This window comes from Lepus europaeus, chromosome 12 (genome assembly GCF_033115175.1).
Source record: "Lepus europaeus isolate LE1 chromosome 12, mLepTim1.pri, whole genome shotgun sequence".
NCBI lineage: Eukaryota > Metazoa > Chordata > Mammalia > Lagomorpha > Leporidae > Lepus > Lepus europaeus.
Window position 1 is genome coordinate 4464584 of NC_084838.1, and position 19703 is coordinate 4484286.

Sequence of the window (19703 nt, forward strand, 5' to 3'; positions counted from 1 at the left end):
GTGCTGGGATGCTTCCAAGGATGTGGAGGCGCTGTCTGCAAGGCCCACATCCCGTCAGAGCGCCCGTCCCCACCCTTGCAACCCGGCTTTCTGCTCCTCACAGCTGGGAGGCAGCAGGTGCCGGCTGGAGGACTCGGCTCCCTCACCTCCGGAGGAGACCGGAACTGAGTTGGGCTCCTGGCTTTGGCCTGGCCCAGCCCTGGCTGTTGCAGACATCTGGGAACCGAACCGCTTGAAGGAAGATCTCTGCCTGCCTTTCAAATAAAGTTACAAAAAGGGGGGAGGACGGCTCTTAGAAAAAAGCAGCGACCATACAATGAAAAACGGGATGGCACTGTGGCGCAGCGGGTTAAAGCCCTGGCCTGCAGTGCCGGCTTCCCATATGGGCGCCAGTTTGGGTCCCGGCTGCTCCACTTCCCATCCAGCTCTCTGCTGTGGCCTGGGAAAGCTGTAGAAGATGGCCCAGGTCCTTGGGCCCCTGCACCCACATGGGAAACCAGGAGGCGGCTCCTGGCTCTGGATCGGCACAGCTCTGGCCGTTGCCGCCATTTGGGGAGTAAGCCAGCAGATGAAAGACCTCTCTGTCTCTATAACTCTTTCAAATAAATAAATTAAAAACAAAAACCAAAAAAACAGAAGCCAGTGTTGTAATGCAGTGGGGTAAGGAACCGTCTGCAACACCAGCTTCCCATATGGACAAGTCCCAGCTGCTCGGCTTCTGACCCAGCTCCCTGCTACTACACCTGGGAAAGCAGCAGAGGACGGCCAGTCATTGGGTCCCTGCACCCATGTGGGAGACCTGCATAAACTTCCAAGTTCCCAGCTTCAGCCTGGCTGAGCCCCAGCATTTGTGGCCACTTAGGGAGTGAACCAGCGGATGGACGTTCCCCCCACCCCGTAACTTTCAGATAAATGGATCTTTCTTAAAAATTCAACAAAACAAGTGATGCAACTTGAGAAAAATAAGAATGAAATAAAACTGTCTATGGAGTAATGTGACAAAGCAGCATGTTTTTTAATGAAAGAGCCAAGCTGTATTTCAAAGCCGTCAAAGGCAAGGTTCAGTCACTACCCCTGAAGCTCTCGGGTTCGCATTCCACGGTGACCCAGCAGTGGTGAGGTGTCCACCGGGGCGTCATCCACTCCTTCCTCCAGCCGCACGCAGCTCCGAATGACCACAACCTTAGATGAGAAACCAGTGACACCAATGCATTTCCAAGTGTCACAAAATAGCTCCAGCCAGGTGCACAGAGCAGTGGGTTAAGCTACCGCTTGGAAGCCTGTGTCCCCCTGAGTGCTGGTTTGAACCCAACTTCTCCACTCTGACCCAGCTCCCCATGACATACAGGGGACAGCAATGGATGATGGTGAGTACTTCAGTTTCTGCCACCTACATGGGAGGGCCAGATGGAGCTCCTGGCTCCCGCCTGGTCCAGCCCTGGCTGGTGCAGCCATTTGGGGCGTGAACCAGTGGACAGAGGGTCCTAGTACTGTCTTTCAGATCAATGACTTTAAAAAAACAGTTCACATATGTGCAATAAACCACACTTGCATAAGACACCTTGAGATTTTCCCAAAACGGGTGGGCACTTGGCCCAGTGACCAACATGCTCACCGGGACGATGCTCCCGACTGAAGTCAGCTCCGGTGACTCCAGCTTCCGGCTAATGCTGACCCAGGAAGCAGCAGGCGGTGCCTCCCAAACCGGACCACAGTTGCAGTCCCAGCTGTTCCACTTCCCATCCAGCTCCCTGCCAATGCGCCTGGGAAAGCAGTGGAGGATGGCCCAAGCCCCTGGGCCCCTGGCACCCAGGGAAAACATGGATGGAGTTCTTGGCTCCCGGGTTCAGCTGGGCCCAGCCCTGGCCATTGCAGACATTTGGGGTGTGAACCAGCAGATAAAGATTTCTCTGTCACTCTGCCTTTCAAATAAATAAAACTACCAGGGCATCATTTTTTTTTAATTTTTAAAAAGATGTATTTATTTATTTGACTGGCAGAGTTACAGAGAGGCAGAGGCAGAGGCAGAGGCAGAGGCAGAGAGAGAGAGAGAGAGAGAGAGAGAGAGAGAGAGAGAGAGGTTCTTCCATTCACTGGTTCACTCTCCAGATGGCCACAACAGCTAGAGCGGGGCCAATCCGAAGCCAGGAGCCTCCTCCCGGTTTCCCACGTGGGTGCAGGGGCCCAAGGTCCTGGGCCATCTTCCACTGCTTTCCCAGGCCACAGCAGAGAGCTGCATCAGAAGAGGAGCAGCCGGGTCTCAAACTGGAGCCCATATGGGATGCCGGTATATAGTGCAGCTTTACCTGCCATGCCACCGCGCTGGCCCCAGGGTATCATTTTTTGGTTATTATCAGAACAAATGGGAATTCTAACACTTCTCACTGAGAGCTTCAACTTCCTGTTTTAATCTTTTAACCTTGAATGATTCAGAAGTTAATGTGTTACTATTTCAATTATCAGAAGAAAACAGCTTTGCTTTCCCGTCTCCATTTTTCTTATTTGTTTCCTTTATGCACACGGGCCAGGACATTCATCCTCTCTTAGGACAACCACCGGCTTCTCCCAGCTCGCGCTGCCGGGCCAGCACGCGCAGGCTGCCTGGCGTGGCCGTCTCTGGAAGGAACACGCTGGGAAACAAGCTTCCAAGCACGCGGGAGGCCGCCCGGCCACCTTTATTCTCCCCTCTCACTGCTGGCTGCCCTTGCCAGCTGTGTCCTCCGAGGCGGTGGGGACGGAGGCCGGCGCACGGTGTGTGGGGTGAGGGCTGTCACCGTACTACTGGGCGCAGGTGCACAGGGCAGTGGCCCTTGTGAATGACAGAGTGGGAGACGAGTGAGTCTCCCCATTGTTCTGGGGTGTGGGGGTCCTGGACGCGGCACTGTAAAACCCAAAACCACCCACCAGTGCGGCAAACCCCAGGCCAGAAGCGCTGCTCACTGCCCCAGGCTGTCTTGGGACAGAAGGCAGGCCACAGGGCTGGAGGCGGCCACGCGGCTGTGACGCAGGCAAAGTGAGCGTCTCTCAGCACTCCTCTGAGCTGCCCGTGGGACCTCGTAGGGAGAGCTGCTCCAGCAAGGTACGCTGGGCCGGCCCTCGGAAGCCGCTCAGCCTTCCTGTTCCAGAAGTCTCTGGCGCGTTTCCAACACAATCTCCTCCGTTATTTCTGGCTTTAAGATGTCTTTGATCTGAAAAAAAATGAAAAGGAAACAAGGTGTTTGTTGGTAAAGAAACCCACCATCCGCAGAGCCGCCGTGCGCCGTGCCCAGGCGAGCACAGCCAGCCGGCCCAGCCCACAGAGCCCGTTCTGCTCCCTCGTCACACTCGGCGGGCGCAGCAGGACAGGATCTGCCGCCCCGGCCTGCGCGGTCAGCAGGACCCGCCGGTGTACGGTGACGCTGAGAATGGCTCTTATCCTGCCATCCACCAAACAAAGGAGCTGGGGGCCAGCCCTGTGGTGCAGCAGGTCAAGCAGTGACCCTGGCATCCCTCATGGGCTCCGGTTCAAGTCGGCTGCTCCACTTCTGACCCAGCTCCCTGCTAATGTGCCTGGGAAGGCAGTGGAAGATGGCTCAAAAACTTGGGCCCCTGCACCCGTGTGCGAGACCCAGATAAAGCTCCTGGCTTCGGCCTGGCCCAGCCCCAGCTGGTACAGCCTTTTGGGGAGTGAACCAGCGGACAGAAGACCTCTCTGTCTCTCGGTAACTCTGCCTTTCAAGTAATAATGATTTTAAAATAAGACAGCAAGCAAGCAAGCTGAAATCTAGGCTGCGCAGGATGAAGTCCAGGGTTAATATCCCAAAGCAGGCCCCTCTGGAAGCCCCAGCCCGCCCGCCCAAGACCACACTGAGAACGCCGCCGGTGTCTGGGGGAGGACCCAGCAAACTCCCGGGGCGGCTGTCGGCTCATCCTGACGGCCACAGCAGAGGCACGTGGAGCTGTGGGCGTGCTGGACTGGCCCTGGATCGGGGGTCCCAGAGGAAGGGGGCAGCCCGGGGTACCTGATGCGGCAGGGACGCCTCGTAGCAGTACAGGATGCTGGTGTCATACAGCATCATCCTCTGGGTGGCCAGCGCCACGACGCAGTTCCGGAGCCGGGATATCACCTCTCGGTCGGCGAGGGACACGGGCTGCGGGGGCGCCCAGGGAAGGGCCACAGAGCAGAGTGGGGTGAGTGACTGGTCCCCGGGACTCGCGGCAGGGAACGCTTTCCTGACACCGACAGTGTCACCCTGGGACTCCAACCAGACGGCTGGCTGCGAGGGAGGGTGACAGCAGGGCTTCCGCAGCTCTGCCTTCTCCGCCCACCGAGAGAGACCGGTCATCGGGGAGAAGGCAGAAGGCAGGGCCGTGTCCGCGAGCAAACCTCCCGGCAGGAAATGCAAACTCAGACGGCACAGGGTGGCGAGGCTCCACTCAGGGCCGGGCCCCCCACCCAGGGTCACATCGCGCAGTGACATCGGGGCCGCCTGAGCTCACGGAAGGACACGGTGATGCTAATGGAACAACGACACTGCCTAGCGACGCGGGGCTGTGCGGACCAAAGCAACACACAGCACCGGCCACCGGCCTCGGTGGCACCGGGCAGCGTGGCTCCCTCACCTCCAGGTTTGCGATGAAGCCCCCCGCACCCTCTTCCTTGTACTCGGGGGTCGGGTAGATCCAGATGAAGCCATTGTTGCCAAGGATCACGGAGGCGCCGCAGGGCAGGTCGTGGAAGTGGGTCTTCTGCCGCTTCACCAGCGAGGGCGACACCTGCACCAGGACACCTTGGCCTAGCTGAAGAAACACACAGTGAGCGGGACCGCCACGCAGACGCGGTGCCCACGGGTCAGCGGCCCTCCACTAACACTCGCTGTCGCCGGCGTGCACTCCTGTGGAGCACGTGTCTGGGCTCACGACGCCCGATGGCACTCCCTGCTGTCATTCCCCTCCGCAGTGGCCGTGACACGCTGAGGCACGGCTGGTGCGCTGGGGAGCTGGCGCCGGTGAGGACCTGAACGCCAGCTTCCTGTCAGCCAGGAAGCAATGACCCCAGCGCCTGCACCTTAACCCCAAATGCCTGTCTTGCCGGCGAGACGGGTGCTCCTGGCCACGAGCTGGGCCAGCCCCAAGTCCGTATGCTGCTGGGCCAGTCCGCTGCCCCGGCCCGTGGAGTCGCATGTCACCCGGGCGTGTGCACGCGCTTGGCTGTAGCCCCTCGCTGAGGTTTCCGTTCCACTCAGGAAATACAGCGCTACACCCACTCAGATCCAAGGTTAATAACTCATCATGTGTTAAGAGATAGGCTGTCTTAAAAACAAACAAACAGCCCGATAATGTCGCCTCACACAGGAACAGCCAAGGAGTGCCACCTGCAGGCTCAGATGACAAACCAGTCTGCGGCTAACAATATCCCTGTTGTCAGTGGGGCTTTGTCTCGGGCTGCAGCGCCCCCTGGAGGGAGCAGAGAATACAGCTGTCAGGCCCAAAGTCTCAGGAGAAAAACCGCAGTGTCCTTATTGTGGCTTACAAAGCTTCCCACCCACGACCACCCAATTCAGGGAGCGATCAGTGTGGGGGATGCCCGCCCGCGGCGCCTCGTCCCGGGGTTCCCTAAACCAGCCTTCCAGCTCTAGGGCAAGTCAGATGCAGGCGGGCGCCTATCACAGCAACAGCGAGAGCAGCAGCCCCACTTACTTTGCCGTATTTCAGGCTCCTCGTGTGCAGAGAGACAGCTCCGTCCGAGAACACGGCCTGGACCTCAGCCTGGCCAGGGTGATGAAGGAGCAAACAGCGGCCTCGAGTGGCCCCGCCCCACACCTCCATCAGCTCCTCCTCCCGCTCCGCCCCAAGAGCCCGACTCTGGACCGCGCCGTGGGCAGGTGGCGTGCCCCAGGCCTCCCATCTCGGCCAGGATGCCACGTGCACCACGGCAGGGACCCCACCACCGGGGAGGCGTCCAGGGTGCAGGATACACTGATGAGGTCCCCTTCCTGCAGGAAGCCCCTCATGGCCAGCTCGTCCTCTGCAGACCTCCTTCTCTGAAACACACACGGCACGCCCGTCAGCCGGCACAGCGCTCTGCCCGCGGCCGCGCTCACACCCCCCCCCCCAGAGATCTTGGAAGCCAACCACAGTGGCCACACGCTAGGACGGCCACACACTAGAACAGCCACACGCTAGGACGGCCACGCGCTGGGACGGCCACGCACTGGGACAACCACACGCTAGGACGGCCACGCGCTGGGACGGCCACGCACTGGGACGGCCACACGCTAGGATGGCCACGTGCTGGAACGGCCACACGCTAGGACGGCCATGTGCTGGGATGGCCACACGGTAGGAAGGCCACGCGCTGGGACGGCCACACGCTAGGATGGCCACGTGCTGGGATGGCCACACGGTAGGAAGGCCACGCACTGGGACAACCACACGCTAGGACGGCCACGCGCTGGGACGGCCACGCACTGGGACGGCCACACGCTAGGATGGCCACGCGCTGGGACGGCCACACGCTAGGACGGCCATGTGCTGGGATGGCCACGCGCTGGGACGGCCACGCACTTGGACACACTAGAACGGCCACGCGCTGGGACGGCCACACACTAGGATGGCCGCACACTAAGAACGAAGGCCCGAGGAGTTCACCTGAGCCGCCCACCCTCAGCTGCTCCCACGGGACACACCACCTGCTGATCCCAACGCCTGTGTCTCTGCTCACGTATTTCCCTTTATCTCCGACTGCCTGAGCTCATTTAAATTCTCTCCAGCCTTCAAGGATCAATTCCGATGCCAGCCCTTCCTAGGAGCGGCTCTCGCTGAAATTAATCACTCCTTTGTCCCCCGGCAGCTGCCAGGTGTTTGTTGTCAGTTATCTCTCGGCTCCAGCCGGCTGGAAGCTCTCTAAGGAACTCAGCCGCGCCTCCTTTATCTTGGCAGTCGGCTCAGGACCCCGCGCAGCGAGCGCCCCGTGAGAAAGGTGACCCGTGGCATCTTACAGGAGGCCGCGGCTTGGTCACTGTGGCCGTCTGGAACCTCTGAGTGAGCAAATGCCATTCAGCTGCTGAGAGAGCCCTCTGCAGACGGCTTCCCGAGGGTCACCCGTGCCTGGGAGCTCGGCCCTGCCGCTCTGACCCCACCCCGCACCTCCGCCTGCGCTGGGGCACCTGGGCCAGGTGACCAGCCTGCACAGCTACCTGGGCAGCACACAGGGACGCCCCGAGCGCAGGGCAAAGCCCCCGCCTCTGCTGGCCCCCGGGAAGCCCCAGGAGCCTGCCGGGGCCCTTACCAGCTCTCCTCCAGGGAGGTTCATGGACGACAGCAGCAGGACTGAGTCGAGCCTGGAGTTGGTCTCCACCTTCCACCGCTTCTGCTGGACCTGCACACAGACCCCGCACGTCTGGACACACCTGGACACACGCTCCGGGGGCCAGCGCGCTCATCGCAGCTGACAGTAACCCCGGACATGATGAGCCAAATGGCTCCGTCACTGTCACACGGCGGCCTAAGGCAGCTAAGCGTGTCAGCGCGGCTAACCGCGAGTGACCATCCCACTCAGGGAAAGACCCCAGCTCGCCTCAGCGAGACGCCGGCGCCCAACGCACCTCTGTGATCCTCCCCACCACAATGTCTCCGACTTCACCGTTGTATCTGGAAGAAAAAACAAACAGGCACCCCTCAGCGCCCAGACTCCTCTAGGCCCGGTGCCGTCGGGGGACCCGGCCCGGCTGGCGAGAGCGGACTTCTCGGCAAACCCCACGGCTCCGCTCTCGGGATGGAAACTTCAGACGTCCTGGGGCACAGCCCGCACCAGCCTACCTTCAACAAGTCACTTCCTGCAAGCACTGTGCTGAGCCTAAGACCCCTATCCCGTCACATCACAGGACAAGGAAAAGCATGGGCTATCTCCCTGCAGAACACGGGTGCGTTCTGTGCCCGACAAAGGAAAAGGGAGCAAGGACGCCAGGCAGAGGGACGCCGATGCCACCTGTGCCATGCTGCCGGCCGGCTCCCACCCGCGGCCTGTGGCCTGCGCCCCAGTGCTGTTCCCTCGCTCCCAGCTCCACCACTGGAGGCTCAGCAGAGGCCACTTTGCCTTCAGGCCCACCCTGGCCTCCAACGGCTTCTGGACACCGCGATGCTGGTGCATCTCAGAAACTGAAACGGCCAGCCACCGCCCCCGCCCCCGCCCCCAACAGCCCCACGGCCAGCGACTTCCCCACACAGAGGCAGCCGGGTGCACCCTCTGCTCCCGCCCCCAGCAGGCCGCCGTGTGCCTGCCTCCGCTCTCTGCCCCTGCCTCTGCTCTCTGCCGGCACGCACTCCCCCCACTCCCTGGCTTCTTTCCTGGGGCTCCCCCTTATTGCACGGCTCCAGGACTTTCCAAGTGCCGCCTGGCTGAACGCCACCGAGGCTAGGAGGCAGCCTGGCTCGGAGCGCCCAGGTGATGGGGGACGCCTCTGCCGCCCACAGCAGGGTCAGGCTGAGGCTCAGGCCGCGGCAGGCGGGGTGGGAAAGGCCTGACGGGCCAGGACGGGAGTGCGCACCTGCTCTCACCTGGTTTTCAGCGCTTTCACACAGATCAGCTTGTTCACTCGCTCCACACAGCCGGCCACGGAGGCGATGAGCTTCTCCTCCCCCATGTAGGTCCCGTGGCCCCTGTCGCAAGAGGAAGAGACGCTGGGACCGGGCACCGGGTGCCCTCCTGTACTACACAATGAGCTCCTCCAGCCCAGCCCACTCCTGCTGCCCTCCCTGCGGGCCATACCCCTTCTCCGGAGAAGTCGCTCCGACGTCACCGCCTCCAGCAGGCCTGCCTGGCCCATCCCAGGGGCGGGCAGGGGCACAGCGACCAAGTCACCGCGTGGGACCCCCACGGCCCACACCGGGGTGCTTGCTGTGAGTCTCGGTTACCCCACTTTTTTAAAAAAAAGATTTATTTTACTTGAAAGTCAGAGTTACACAGAAAGTAGAGGCAGAGGGAGAGGAAGAGAGAGAGAGAAGAAAAGAGAGAGAGAGAGGTCTTCAATCGGCTGGTTCACTCCCCAAATGGCTGCAATGGCCGGAGCTGCACCGATCTGAAGCCAGGAGCCAGGAGCTTCCTCCAGGTCTCCCACGTGGGTGCAGGGGCCCAACGGCTTGGGCCATCCTCTACTGCTTTCCTAGGCCATAGCAGAGAGCTGGATAGAAAATGGAGCAGCCGGGACTGGAACCAGCACCCATGTGGGATGCTGGCACTGCAGGCGCCGGCCCCAGCTACCCCACTTCTGATCCAGTTCCCTGCTAGGCAGAGCCTAGGCGGCAGCATATCCCGGTCCCTGGCACACATGTGGGAGACCCAGACTGAGTGACGAGTCCTGCCTTTGGCCTGGCCTAGCCCTGGCTCTTGCGGGCGTTTGCGGGAGTGAAACACCAGATGGAGGATCTCTCCCTTGCCTTTGCAATTAGACAAAGCAAACAGCGTCCACCCCACTGCCGCCACTCCCACCACATCCCCAAGCACGCTCTCCATTGATGCCTTATTTGTTGCTGTTTAAATTTATTTATTTCAAAGGCAGAGTGACAGGGAGAGAGACAGACATATCTTCCATCCGCTAGCTCACTCCCCATATGGCTGCTGGGGCTGGGGCTGGGTCAAGCCAGGCCAGGAGCCCTGAACTCCATCAGCTCTCCCACGTGGGTGCAGGGGCCCAAGCACTTGGGTCATCTTCTGCTGCTTTCCCAGGCCACAGCAGAGAGCTGGATGGGAAGAGGAGCAGCTGGGACTCGAACCTGCACTGGGATTCGGGATGCTGGCGCCTCAAGCTATGGCCTAACCCCGGGTGCCGCAACACTGACCCCTACCCTTGTTTGTCTGTTGTGCTAATGTATTCCTATCTGTGTCTCCCCAGATGCCAACTCCGCCAGGACAGAATTTCATTTTGTTCACTGCTACACCCCGACCACACGGAATACAAATATATGGTGAAAGTACGAATGCAGGAATGAATTTTAACATTTCGGAGACTCCAAAAACCTCAAACTTGGGGTGGGGCCAGCAGGTTAGGCCTCCGCCTGCAGTGCCGGCATCCCACATGGGCGCCGGTTCGAGTCCCCAACTGCTCCACTTCCCATCCAGCTCCCTGCTATGGCCTGGGACAGCAGCAGAGGATGGCCCCGTGCTTGGGCCCCTGCACCTGCCTAGGAGCCCCGGGAGAAGTTATGGACAGTGGTGGTGGGTGTGCAGGTGTTCAGCCTGGAGCTAAGAAGCTGGCCTCCCACATCCGGTGCCTGGGTCTGACAGCTGGCTCCAGCTTCCTGCGAACACAGACCTAGGGAACAGCAGTGACAACTTGGCTCTCTGCCACCCATGTGGGAGGCCCACATTGCGCTCCTGGCTCCAGCCAGAGGGTTGCAGGCATTTGAGAAGTGAAACAACACTCACAACACTCTCTCTCACTCTCTCTCTTAAAAATAAATAAGCAGGGGCCAGCGCCGTGGCTCACTTAGCTAATCCTCCACCTGTGGCACCGGCATCCCATATGGGCACCGGGTTCTAGTCCCGGTTGCTCCTTTTCCAGTCCAGCTCTCTGCTGTGGCCCGGGAGGGCAATGTAGGATGGCCCAAGTGCTTGGGCCCTGCACCCCATGGGAGACCAAGGAAGAAGTTCTTAGCTCCTGGCTTCAGATCGGCGTAGTTCTGGCAATGGCGGCCATTTGGGGGCTGAACCAACGGAAGGAAGACCTTTCTGTCTCTCTCTCACTGTCCACTCTGCCTGTCAAATAAATAAATAAGCAAACAGCGATGCTGAAGACGCTGTGCACCCGGCAAACGTGCATCTCTACAAACAGAGGCTGAAATACTGGCACGCGTATCTGCCGGCGATCCAACGGTGAGTCTAGCATCTTCCCTAGTCTCCCTAACCCTTCAGTAACTCCGTTAGAACTGTCGTACGGATCAGGACCGGACCTCTGACCGGCAATACCGCGCCTGATAAGGTGACTGGCAGGCGGGGAACCCCGTCTGTCCCCCCAACTACAAGGCCCTGCACTGCCCTGCGGCAGAGCGTGTACTCATGCAAGGTAGTTCCTGCAACCTTGAGTCTGCCTAAGCCCGCACAGGAACGACCCCTACCCCGAGCCCCAAGCTGGGGGGGGGGGGGCTCAGGGAGGAGGAGGGAAGCCGAGTCTACACCCCCCCCCCGCCCCCGGACACGGCCGGGACCCGCGAAGCCCCCTTCCTCCCGCCCCCCGGACACGGCCGGGACCCGCGAAGCCCCCTCCCCCCCGCACACGGCCGGGACCTGCGGAGCCCCATCCCTCCCTCCCCCCGCCCCCGGACACGGCCGGGACCCGCGGAGCCCCCTCCCCTCCGCCCCCCGCCCCCGGACACGGCCGGGACCCGCGGAGCCCCCTCCCCTCCGCCCCCCGGACACGGCCGGGACCCGCGGAGCCCCCTCCCCTCCGCCCCCCGCCCCCGGACACGGCCGGGACCCGCGGAGCCCCCTCCCCTCCGCCCCCCGCCCCCGGACACGGCCGGGACCCGCAGAGCCCCCTCCCCCCCGCCCCCCGGACACGGCCGGGACCCGCGGAGCCCCCTCCCCTCCGCCCCCCGCCCCCGGACACGGCCGGGACCCGCGGAGCCCCCTCCCTCCCGCCCCCCGCCCCCGGACACAGCCGGGACCCGCGAAGCCCCCTCCCCCCCGTCCCCCGGACACGGCCGGGACCCGCGGAGCCCCCTCCCTCCCTCCGCCCCCCGCCCCCGGCCGGGACCCGCGGAGCCCCCTCCCCTCCGCCCCCCGCCCCCGGACACGGCCGGGACCCGCGGAGCCCCCTCCCTCCAGCCCCCCGCCCCGTCTTCCCCCAGCAAGGAACGCCCAAAGATCGGAGCCTCAGACCGCAAAGTCGGGGCCACCAGAGTGCAGCCGAGGCGGGGGCCGGGCCTCGTCTCGCGGACGACGCCGAGGGGGCTGCCCTGGGCCCCCGGTCGGACGCCCCCGTTTCGGGCCCGCAGACCACGTGCGGAGCCCTGCGGCCGCCCCTGCACCCCGGGGCCCCACGTACCGCATGAAGCCCGTGTCCGTAGTGATCGTGTCCCCCGGCACCACCAAGTGCTTCTTGGTATCACGCCCCAGGCTCTCGCTGGGAAGCTTCCTCGCCACCGGAAGGCGCATCTCCATCGCCATCTTGGCGCCAATAACCTGCGCAGGCGCAGCTCGGCCCGGAGCCGCGGAATTCAGCCCGGCAACTCCGAGAGGGGCGGTCTGGGGCGGGGCCTCAGGGCAGCCGCCAATGGGAGCGCACGGTGTGGCAGCCATGTTGACTACTGGCAACCGTTATGTTAACCTGAAGGGAAGGAATGCGGAGTTGCCACGTTTATTACTGGCAAGGGTGCACCTGTGGAGCGATTTTTTATCGAAGCTGTCTGGTACTCGTCACCCTACTTATTGTTTACCAGGGTTAGACGTAATTGAGGAATGGGCCTCTGAGTTTCCGTCCAGCGCTAAGCCGCTAAAATCTGATTTTTGTATGACAGCGCCCAGGAGGACGCGATTTCAACAGAAAGCACAGCCATACTTTCTTTTTTTCAAAATATTATTGGGGCTGGCGCTGGGACGCAGTGGGGTAAGCCGCTGCCTGCAGCGCTGGTTTCCCACTGGGCGCCCAGCTGCTCCACTTCCGACCCAGCTCCCTGCTGGTGCGCCTGGGAAAGCAGTGGAGGATGGCCCAAGTGCTTGGGCCCCTGCACCCTCGTGGGAGACCCGGAAGAAGCTCTTGGCTTCGGCCTGGCCCAGCTCTGGCCGTTGCAGCCGTTTGAGGAGTGAAGCAGTGGATGGAAGACCCTCTTTCTCTTTGTCTCTCTCGTCTCTGTCTCTCTCTTTCTCTGTCTCTCTCTCTCTGTAACTGCCTTTCAAATAAATAAATGCTTTTAAAAACACAGTGTTTAAGGAGCAAAGCAATTTCTAAAGCAGTGTTCCAAGTTTAGGGGAAAAAGATTTATTTATTTATTTGAAGGGCAAAGCCACAGGGAGAGACAGCGAAAGATCTCCCATCTGATGGTTGACTCCCCTAGTGGCCAGAAACTAGGAGCCAGGAACTCCCCCCAGGTCTCCCACGCCGGCGCAGGGGCCCAAGCACTTGGGCCCTCCTCTGCTGCTTTCCCAGGAGCATTAGCAGGGAGCTGGATCGGAAGTGGAGCAGCCGGGACTTGAACCTGCACCCACATGAGATGCCAGAATGGAAGACGATGGCTTAAACCATTGTGCCCCAGCGCCAGCCCCAAGCGCCCCGCTTCACACTGTCCCCAGTAGCCCCAGTCTGGGTCAGAACACCAGCCAGCACAAATACCCACAGATGGCACCCGGGACACTCCTGAGCGAGCTGATTTCTCTTGAAAAAAGAGAAAGAGAAGAAGGAGAAGTGAAGCGAAGCAAGCCACACCCCGCGAGGCAGGTGTGTGTGGTGGGGAGGGCAAACACACACACACAACCAAGGCCTGCACCTGCGTCTGTGCCCACAGCAGCCTCTGTGTGCCGGGCACTGCCTGTCACCGGTCACAGGAGTCCCTGCCCGGGGTGGGGTGGGGGGAGCGATGCCTGTCCCGTGTGGCCTTATCTGCCGCTCCTGCTTAATGGGAGCTGTGCCTCCCCTCCTCCTCGTCCCCTCCCCCTCCCCCACCTTCCTCTACCCCTCCCTCCCTCCCTCTCCCCCCTCCTCCCTACTTCCCGCCTCCCTCCCTATCCTCCTCCCCTCCTCGCTCTATCCCTCCCTCCCTCTCCCTCCTCCTCCTCTCCTCTCCCTTCTCCTCCCTCCCTCTTCCCCCTCCCCCTCCACCTCCCCCTCCTCTCCTCCTCCCTCGCTCTCCCTCCTCCCATCCTCCCTCTCTCTCCTCCCCTCCCCCCCCACATCCCTCTGCCCCCTCCCTCCCCTGGCCCTGCTGAATTTTGGCCTCGGGAACCGGGCGGTCATCCTCCGTGCACAGGGCCTCTCCGGAGGACCACGCACGCTGCCTCCAGAGCTCTGCCAGGCCAGAGAGCGGCAGTTAGTCCAGAAAAGTGCCCTGCGCGTCTCTCCGAGGGCACCAGCAGGTGCTGGCCTGGTCCCCGCCTGCCGAGAGCCTGCAGAGCCTAGAACGTAGAGCCCGGCCGCGGCCACAAGAGGGCGGTGTTGTCCTTTGAGCCAGCTTGGCCCAGGCAGCCAGGCGCACAGCCACAGGGCGCCGGCCGCAGTGTGGCCGTCACTCCGTGCCACCCCAGGTGGGCTGGGCGTAGGCTCGCACGCTCACGTTCGCAGCGCCGTCCCAGATCGGCGTGTGGATACGCCGGAACTCACACGGCACACAGTGGCAAGGCCCGCGCTGTCCCGAGGCACCTGCTTTAACCCCCCTCCCCCGTTTCCCGAGGCCTGGGCTCAGTGCTTTCCACACAGCATAGCAGGGATCAAACCTGCGGCCGGGACTGGAGTCCAGCTGCAGACTCCCCCCGCCCCAGTCTCCCTCGGCTTCCCGTCAGCCTCTTTACCACCGACCACGTGGAGGGGCAGACACCCAGAAATGCTGCACGGCCCGGGGGCATGCTAGACACGTGCACGCCTGAGCCCCAGGCGGCTCTGCGAAGGCAGGGTCCGAATTCTGGGAGGGAGCGTCTGCAGCTCCATGATTTCAGCGCCCAGCCAGGCCTGACACGGACCCGTGCCTCGGGCGCCCGAGCACCTCCACGGCCACTGCCCCAGGTCCGTCAGCGTCATCTCTCTCCAGGGTGACTGTAATAACTCCCGCCATGTCCCTAGGTCTCCGTCAGATTAGGGCGGCCGCATTGTGGTGTGGCCAGGTGAGGCGCCCCTTGGGTGCGGCACTGGCAGCCTATGTTGGAGCGCTGGTTCAAGTCCCGGCTGCTCCGTTTCCCATCCAGCTCCCTGCTAATGCGCCTGGGAAGGCAGCAGAGGAGGTCCTGATGGAGCTCCTGGCTCCTGGTTCAGCCTGGCCCAGCCCTATCTGTTGTGGGCATTTGGGGAGCAAACCAGGGAGGCTTTTGAAAGCCTTTGCTTTCAAATCAATAAATGGATCTTCCCAAAAAAAGGATCAGGTCAAATCAGTTCCCTGCTTAAAATACCGCTGGCAGGGGCCGGTGCCGTGGTGTAGTGGGTTCAGCCGCAGCCTGCAGTGTGGGCCACAGGACTCCCTGTGCCTGGAGGCCCTGGACCATGCCATCAGCGAGGAGGAAGACAGCCCGGTGGGAAGTGCGTGGAAGTCCCAAGGGACGTAAACAGGAAGTGAACAGGTAAATGAGCTGCGCCAGGTTGGAGACACACGGTCTGCGTCCCTGTGGGCCGTGCAGAAGCCCCTGGCTGCTCAGAACCGGCAGGCTGACCAGAAGGGCCCGCGGGAGCCACTCGCCGGCAGAGTGACGTGGCTGCAAGCCTCTCTCCGTGTTTCTCGGTTTGCACGTACTTGGAATGGACAGTGACTGAAAGACCACCAGGGGACAAGGGCAGAGAAAGGACACGGCCTCAGAGACTTAGGGGGAGGATTTCCGGGGTGCTGTGTGTGTTTAAATGCCGATGCCCAGGCTGGCACACAGAAGTTGCTGGGTGTGTACACAGCCTTTGTCTGGGGCCCTGAGGCTGTGGAACTGCAAGCAAAGTGAGAGGTTGGGATTTTCAGTGGCAGCTCTGTCTCCAATGTGCCCAGTGCACAGGTCCACAGTGCACAACCCGTCTGTGTCTTAGGGCTTAGCACAGGCCCTGGTGCACTCTTAAAAAAATAAAATAAGGCCGGCGCCGCGGCTCAATAGGCTAATCCTCTGCCTTGCGGCGCCGGCACACCGGGTTCTAGTCCCGGTCGGGGCACCGATCCTGTCCCGGTTGCCCCTCTTCCAGGCCAGCTCTCTGCTGTGGCCAGGGAGTGCAGTGGAGGATGGCCCAAGCCCTTGGGCCCTGCACCCCATGGGAGACCAGGAGAAACACCTGGCTCCTGCCATCGGATCAGCGCGGTGTGTCGGCTGCAGCGCGCCTACCGCGGCGGCCGTTGGAGGGTGAACCAACGGCCAAGGAAGACCTTTCTCTCTAACTCTCTCTCTCACTGTCCACTCTGCCTCTCAAAAACTAAAAAAAAAAAAAAAAAAAAAAGGAAAAAAAAAAATAAAATAAAATAAAAAGTCTGCAGTTACAGCATATTGCCACCAGGCGGGTTCTTGAGCTGGTCGTGGCCCGCAGGGCTGTTGGCTAAGACTTGGCCGAAGGAAGTAAGAACCTAATCTCTGTTCTAGGCTCCCACTGAGGTCTGGAGTTCGAATCCCGCAAGGCTTTCTTCGGGAAGCCAGCATCACCCCTGTTGGCATGGAGAGGGAGGGGAACTCAGGACAGAGGAGGCTCTGGCCTGGGCTGTGGCCACAGCAGGAGGGTAATGCAGGAGCCCCCGTGCAGGGCCGCTGGAGACACTGGGGTCCTGGGGGTCGGGCACCAAAGAAGCGAGGCTGGGGCACATTGATGGCGTAGGGGTTAAGACCAGTGTGGGACAGCCGCACCCCCTATCGGAGTGCAGGGTTCGAGTCCCGTCTCCACCCCTGATTCCAGCTCCCTCTAAAGTGTACCCAGGAGGGCCGCCCGTGTAGGCTCCAGTGTGGGGGACCCTGGTTGGGTTCTAGCTCTGGCCTGGCCTAGGCCTGGCTGTTGCAAGTGTCTGGTGAAGCAGTGGATGCAATCTCTCTCTCCACGTCTGTCTCCCTGCTTCTCAAATAAATAAAATCAGTAAATGTGAATTGAAACAGCGGCAGCAAGGTTTGGGAGCGAAGAGGAGAGTTGGGTAACTCCATCTGCTGCCTGGGCAGTGCACGCCTGCTCGAGCTCCCAACGGCCAGGGCACAAGAGCAGGGCCCCAAGGCATGAGCGTCCTCAGGGGTTCACAAGGAAAATCCCAGTGGGGGTGACCTGTGTGTGCAAGCTGAGCCCACCCTGCAGGCTGTGTGTGTGTGTGTGAGCTGAGCCCCCGCAGGCTGTGTGTGTGTGTGTGTGTGAGCTGAGCCCCTGCAGGCTGTGTGTGTGTGTGTGAGCTGAGCCTCCGCAGGCTGTGTGTGTGTGTGTGTGTGAGCTGAGCCCCCCGCAGGCTGTGTGTGTGTGTGTGAGCTGAGCCCCTGCAGGCTGTGTGTGTGTGTGTGTGTGAGCTGAGCCCCCCGCAGGCTGTGTGTGTGTGTGTGTGAGCTGAGCCCCTGCAGGCTGTGTGTGTGTGTGTGTGAGCTGAGCCCCCCCTGCAGGCTGTGTGTGTGTGTGTGTGTGAGCTGAGCCCCTGCAGGCTGTGTGTGTGTGTGTGTGTGTGTGAGCTGAGCCCCCGCAGGCTGTGTGTGTGTGTGTGTGAGCTGAGCCCCTGCAGGCTGTGTGTGTGTGTGTGTGTGTGTGAGCTGAGCCCCCCGCAGGCTGTGTGTGTGTGTGTGTGAGCTGAGCCCCTGCAGGCTGTGTGTGTGTGTGTGTGTGAGCTGAGCCCCCGGCAGGCTGTGTGTGTGTGTGTGTGTGAGCTGAGCCCCCGCAGGCTGTGTGTGTGTGTGTGTGTGTGAGCTGAGCCCCCGCAGGCTGTGTGTGTGTGTGTGTGTGTGAGCTGAGCCCCCGCAGGCTGTGTGTGTGTGTGTGTGTGAGCTGAGCCCCCGCAGGCTATGTGTGTGTGTGTGTGTGTGAGCTGAGCCCCTGCAGGCTGTGTGTGTGTGTGTGTGAGCTGAGCCCCCGCAGGCTGTGTGTGTGTGTGTGTGTGTGAGCTGAGCCCCTGCAGGCTGTGTGTGTGTGTGTGAGCTGAGCCCCTGCAGGCTGTGTGTGTGTGTGTGTGTGAGCTGAGCCCCTGCAGGCTGTGTGTGTGTGTGTGTGAGCTGAGCCCCTGCAGGCTGTGTGTGTGTGTGTGTGTGTGAGCTGAGCCCCTGCAGGCTGTGTGTGTGTGTGTGTGTGAGCTGAGCCCCCGCAGGCTGTGTGTGTGTGTGTGTGAGCTGAGCCCCTGCAGGCTGTGTGTGTGTGTGTGTGAGCTGAGCCCCTGCAGGCTGTGTGTGTGTGTGTGTGAGCTGAGCCCCCGCAGGCTGTGTGTGTGTGTGTGTGTGTGAGCTGAGCCCCTGCAGGCTGTGTGTGTGTGTGTGAGCTGAGCCCCTGCAGGCTGTGTGTGTGTGTGTGTGTGTGAGCTGAGCCCCTGCAGGCTGTGTGTGTGTGTGTGTGAGCTGAGCCCCTGCAGGCTGTGTGTGTGTGTGTGTGTGTGAGCTGAGCCCCCCGCAGGCTGTGTGTGTGTGTGTGTGAGCTGAGCCCCTGCAGGCTGTGTGTGTGTGTGTGTGAGCTGAGCCTCCGCAGGCTGTGTGTGTGTGTGTGTGTGAGCTGAGCCCCTGCAGGCTGTGTGTGTGTGTGTGTGAGCTGAGCCCACCCTGCAGGCTGTGTGTGTGTGTGTGAGCCGAGCCCCTGCAGGCTGTGTGTGTGTGTGTGTGTGTGAGCAGAGCCCCTGCAGGCTGTGTGTGTGTGTGTGTGTGAGCTGAGCCCCCGCAGGCTGTGTGTGTGTGTGTGTGAGCTGAGCCCCCGCAGGCTGTGTGTGTGTGTGTGTGTGAGCTGAGCCCCTGCAGGCTGTGTGTGTGTGTGTGTGAGCTGAGCCCCCGCAGGCTGTGTGTGTGTGTGTGTGAGCTGAGCCCCTGCAGGCTGTGTGTGTGTGTGTGTGTGAGCTGAGCCCCCGCAGGCTGTGTGTGTGTGTGTGTGAGCTGAGCCCCTCTACAGGCTGTGTGTGTGTGTGTGTGAGCTGAGCCCCCGCAGGCTGTGTGTGTGTGTGTGTGAGCTGAGCCCCCGCAGGCTGTGTGTGTGTGTGTGTGTGTGAGCTGAGCCCCCGCAGGCTGTGTGTGTGTGTGTGTGTGTGAGCTGAGCCCCTGCAGGCTGTGTGTGTGTGTGTCTGTGTGTGTGAGCCGAGCCCCTCTACAGGCTGTGTGTGTGTGTGTGTGAGCTGAGCCCCTCTACAGGCTGTGTGTGTGTGTGTGTGAGCTGAGCCCCCGCAGGCTGTGTGTGTGTGTGTGTGTGAGCTGAGCCCCCGCAGGCTGTGTGTGTGTGTGTGTGTGTGAGCTGAGCCCCCGCAGGCTGTGTGTGTGTGTGTGTGTGTGTGAGCTGAGCCCCTGCAGGCTGTGTGTGTGTGTGTGTGTGTGAGCTGAGCCCCTCTACAGGCTGTGTGTGTGTGTGTGTGAGCTGAGCCCCCGCAGGCTGTGTGTGTGTGTGTGTGAGCTGAGCCCCTGCAGGCTGTGTGTGTGTGTGTGTGTGTGAGCTGAGCCCCTCTACAGGCTGTGTGTGTGTGTGTGTGTGAGCTGAGCCCCTGCAGGCTGTGTGTGTGTGTGTGTGTGTGAGCTGAGCCCCTCTACAGGCTGTGTGTGTGTGTGTGTGTGTGAGCTGAGCCCCCGCAGGCTGTGTGTGTGTGTGTGTGAGCTGAGCCCCCGCAGGCTGTGTGTGTGTGTGTGTGTGAGCTGAGCCCCCCCTGCAGGCTGTGTGTGTGTGTGTGTGTGTGAGCTGAGCCCCCGCAGGCTGTGTGTGTGTGTGTGAGCTGAGCCCCCTGCAGGCTGTGTGTGTGTGTGTGTGAGCTGAGCCCCCGCAGGCTGTGTGTGTGTGTGTGTGTGAGCTGAGCCCCTGCAGGCTGTGTGTGTGTGTGTGTCTGTGTGTGTGAGCCGAGCCCCTGCAGGCTGTGTGTGTGTTCTTTGTGTGCACTTCTGGCCAAGGCTGCACTGGAGGTTCCTGGTGGGATCCCAGGAAGCATTGCCT

General features: G+C 61.5%; 1 protein-coding gene across 1 annotated transcript; it reads right to left on the reverse strand.

Moving 5' to 3' along the window:
- Window positions 1–977: 977 nt before the first annotated feature.
- On the reverse strand, window positions 978–12175 carry EXOSC2 (exosome component 2). Its single transcript, XM_062207370.1, has 9 exons — window positions 12024–12175; window positions 8539–8640; window positions 7587–7632; window positions 7271–7360; window positions 5958–6023; window positions 5680–5748; window positions 4603–4779; window positions 4002–4130; window positions 978–3188 (listed from the first exon to the last, which is right to left on the reverse strand). The coding sequence occupies exons 1-9, from the start codon at window positions 12143–12145 to the stop codon at window positions 3108–3110; spliced, it is 882 nt and encodes a 293-aa protein (XP_062063354.1). The 5' UTR covers window positions 12146–12175; the 3' UTR covers window positions 978–3107.
- Between the last annotated feature and the right edge of the window lie 7528 nt (window positions 12176–19703).

Excerpts from the sequence above, each read along its gene's own strand:
- EXOSC2 (XM_062207370.1), bottom strand. The coding sequence starts at position 12,145 with ATGGCGATGGAGATGCGCCTTCCGGTGGCGAGGAAGCTTCCCAGCGAG. Across the intron at positions 8,641-12,023 it reads ACGGACACGGGCTTCATGCG|GGGCCACGGGACCTACATGG; the intron begins GTACGTGGGGCC and ends CTCTTGCGACAG. Across the intron at positions 7,361-7,586 it reads TGGTGGGGAGGATCACAGAG|GTCCAGCAGAAGCGGTGGAA; the intron begins GTGCGTTGGGCG and ends GTCTGTGTGCAG.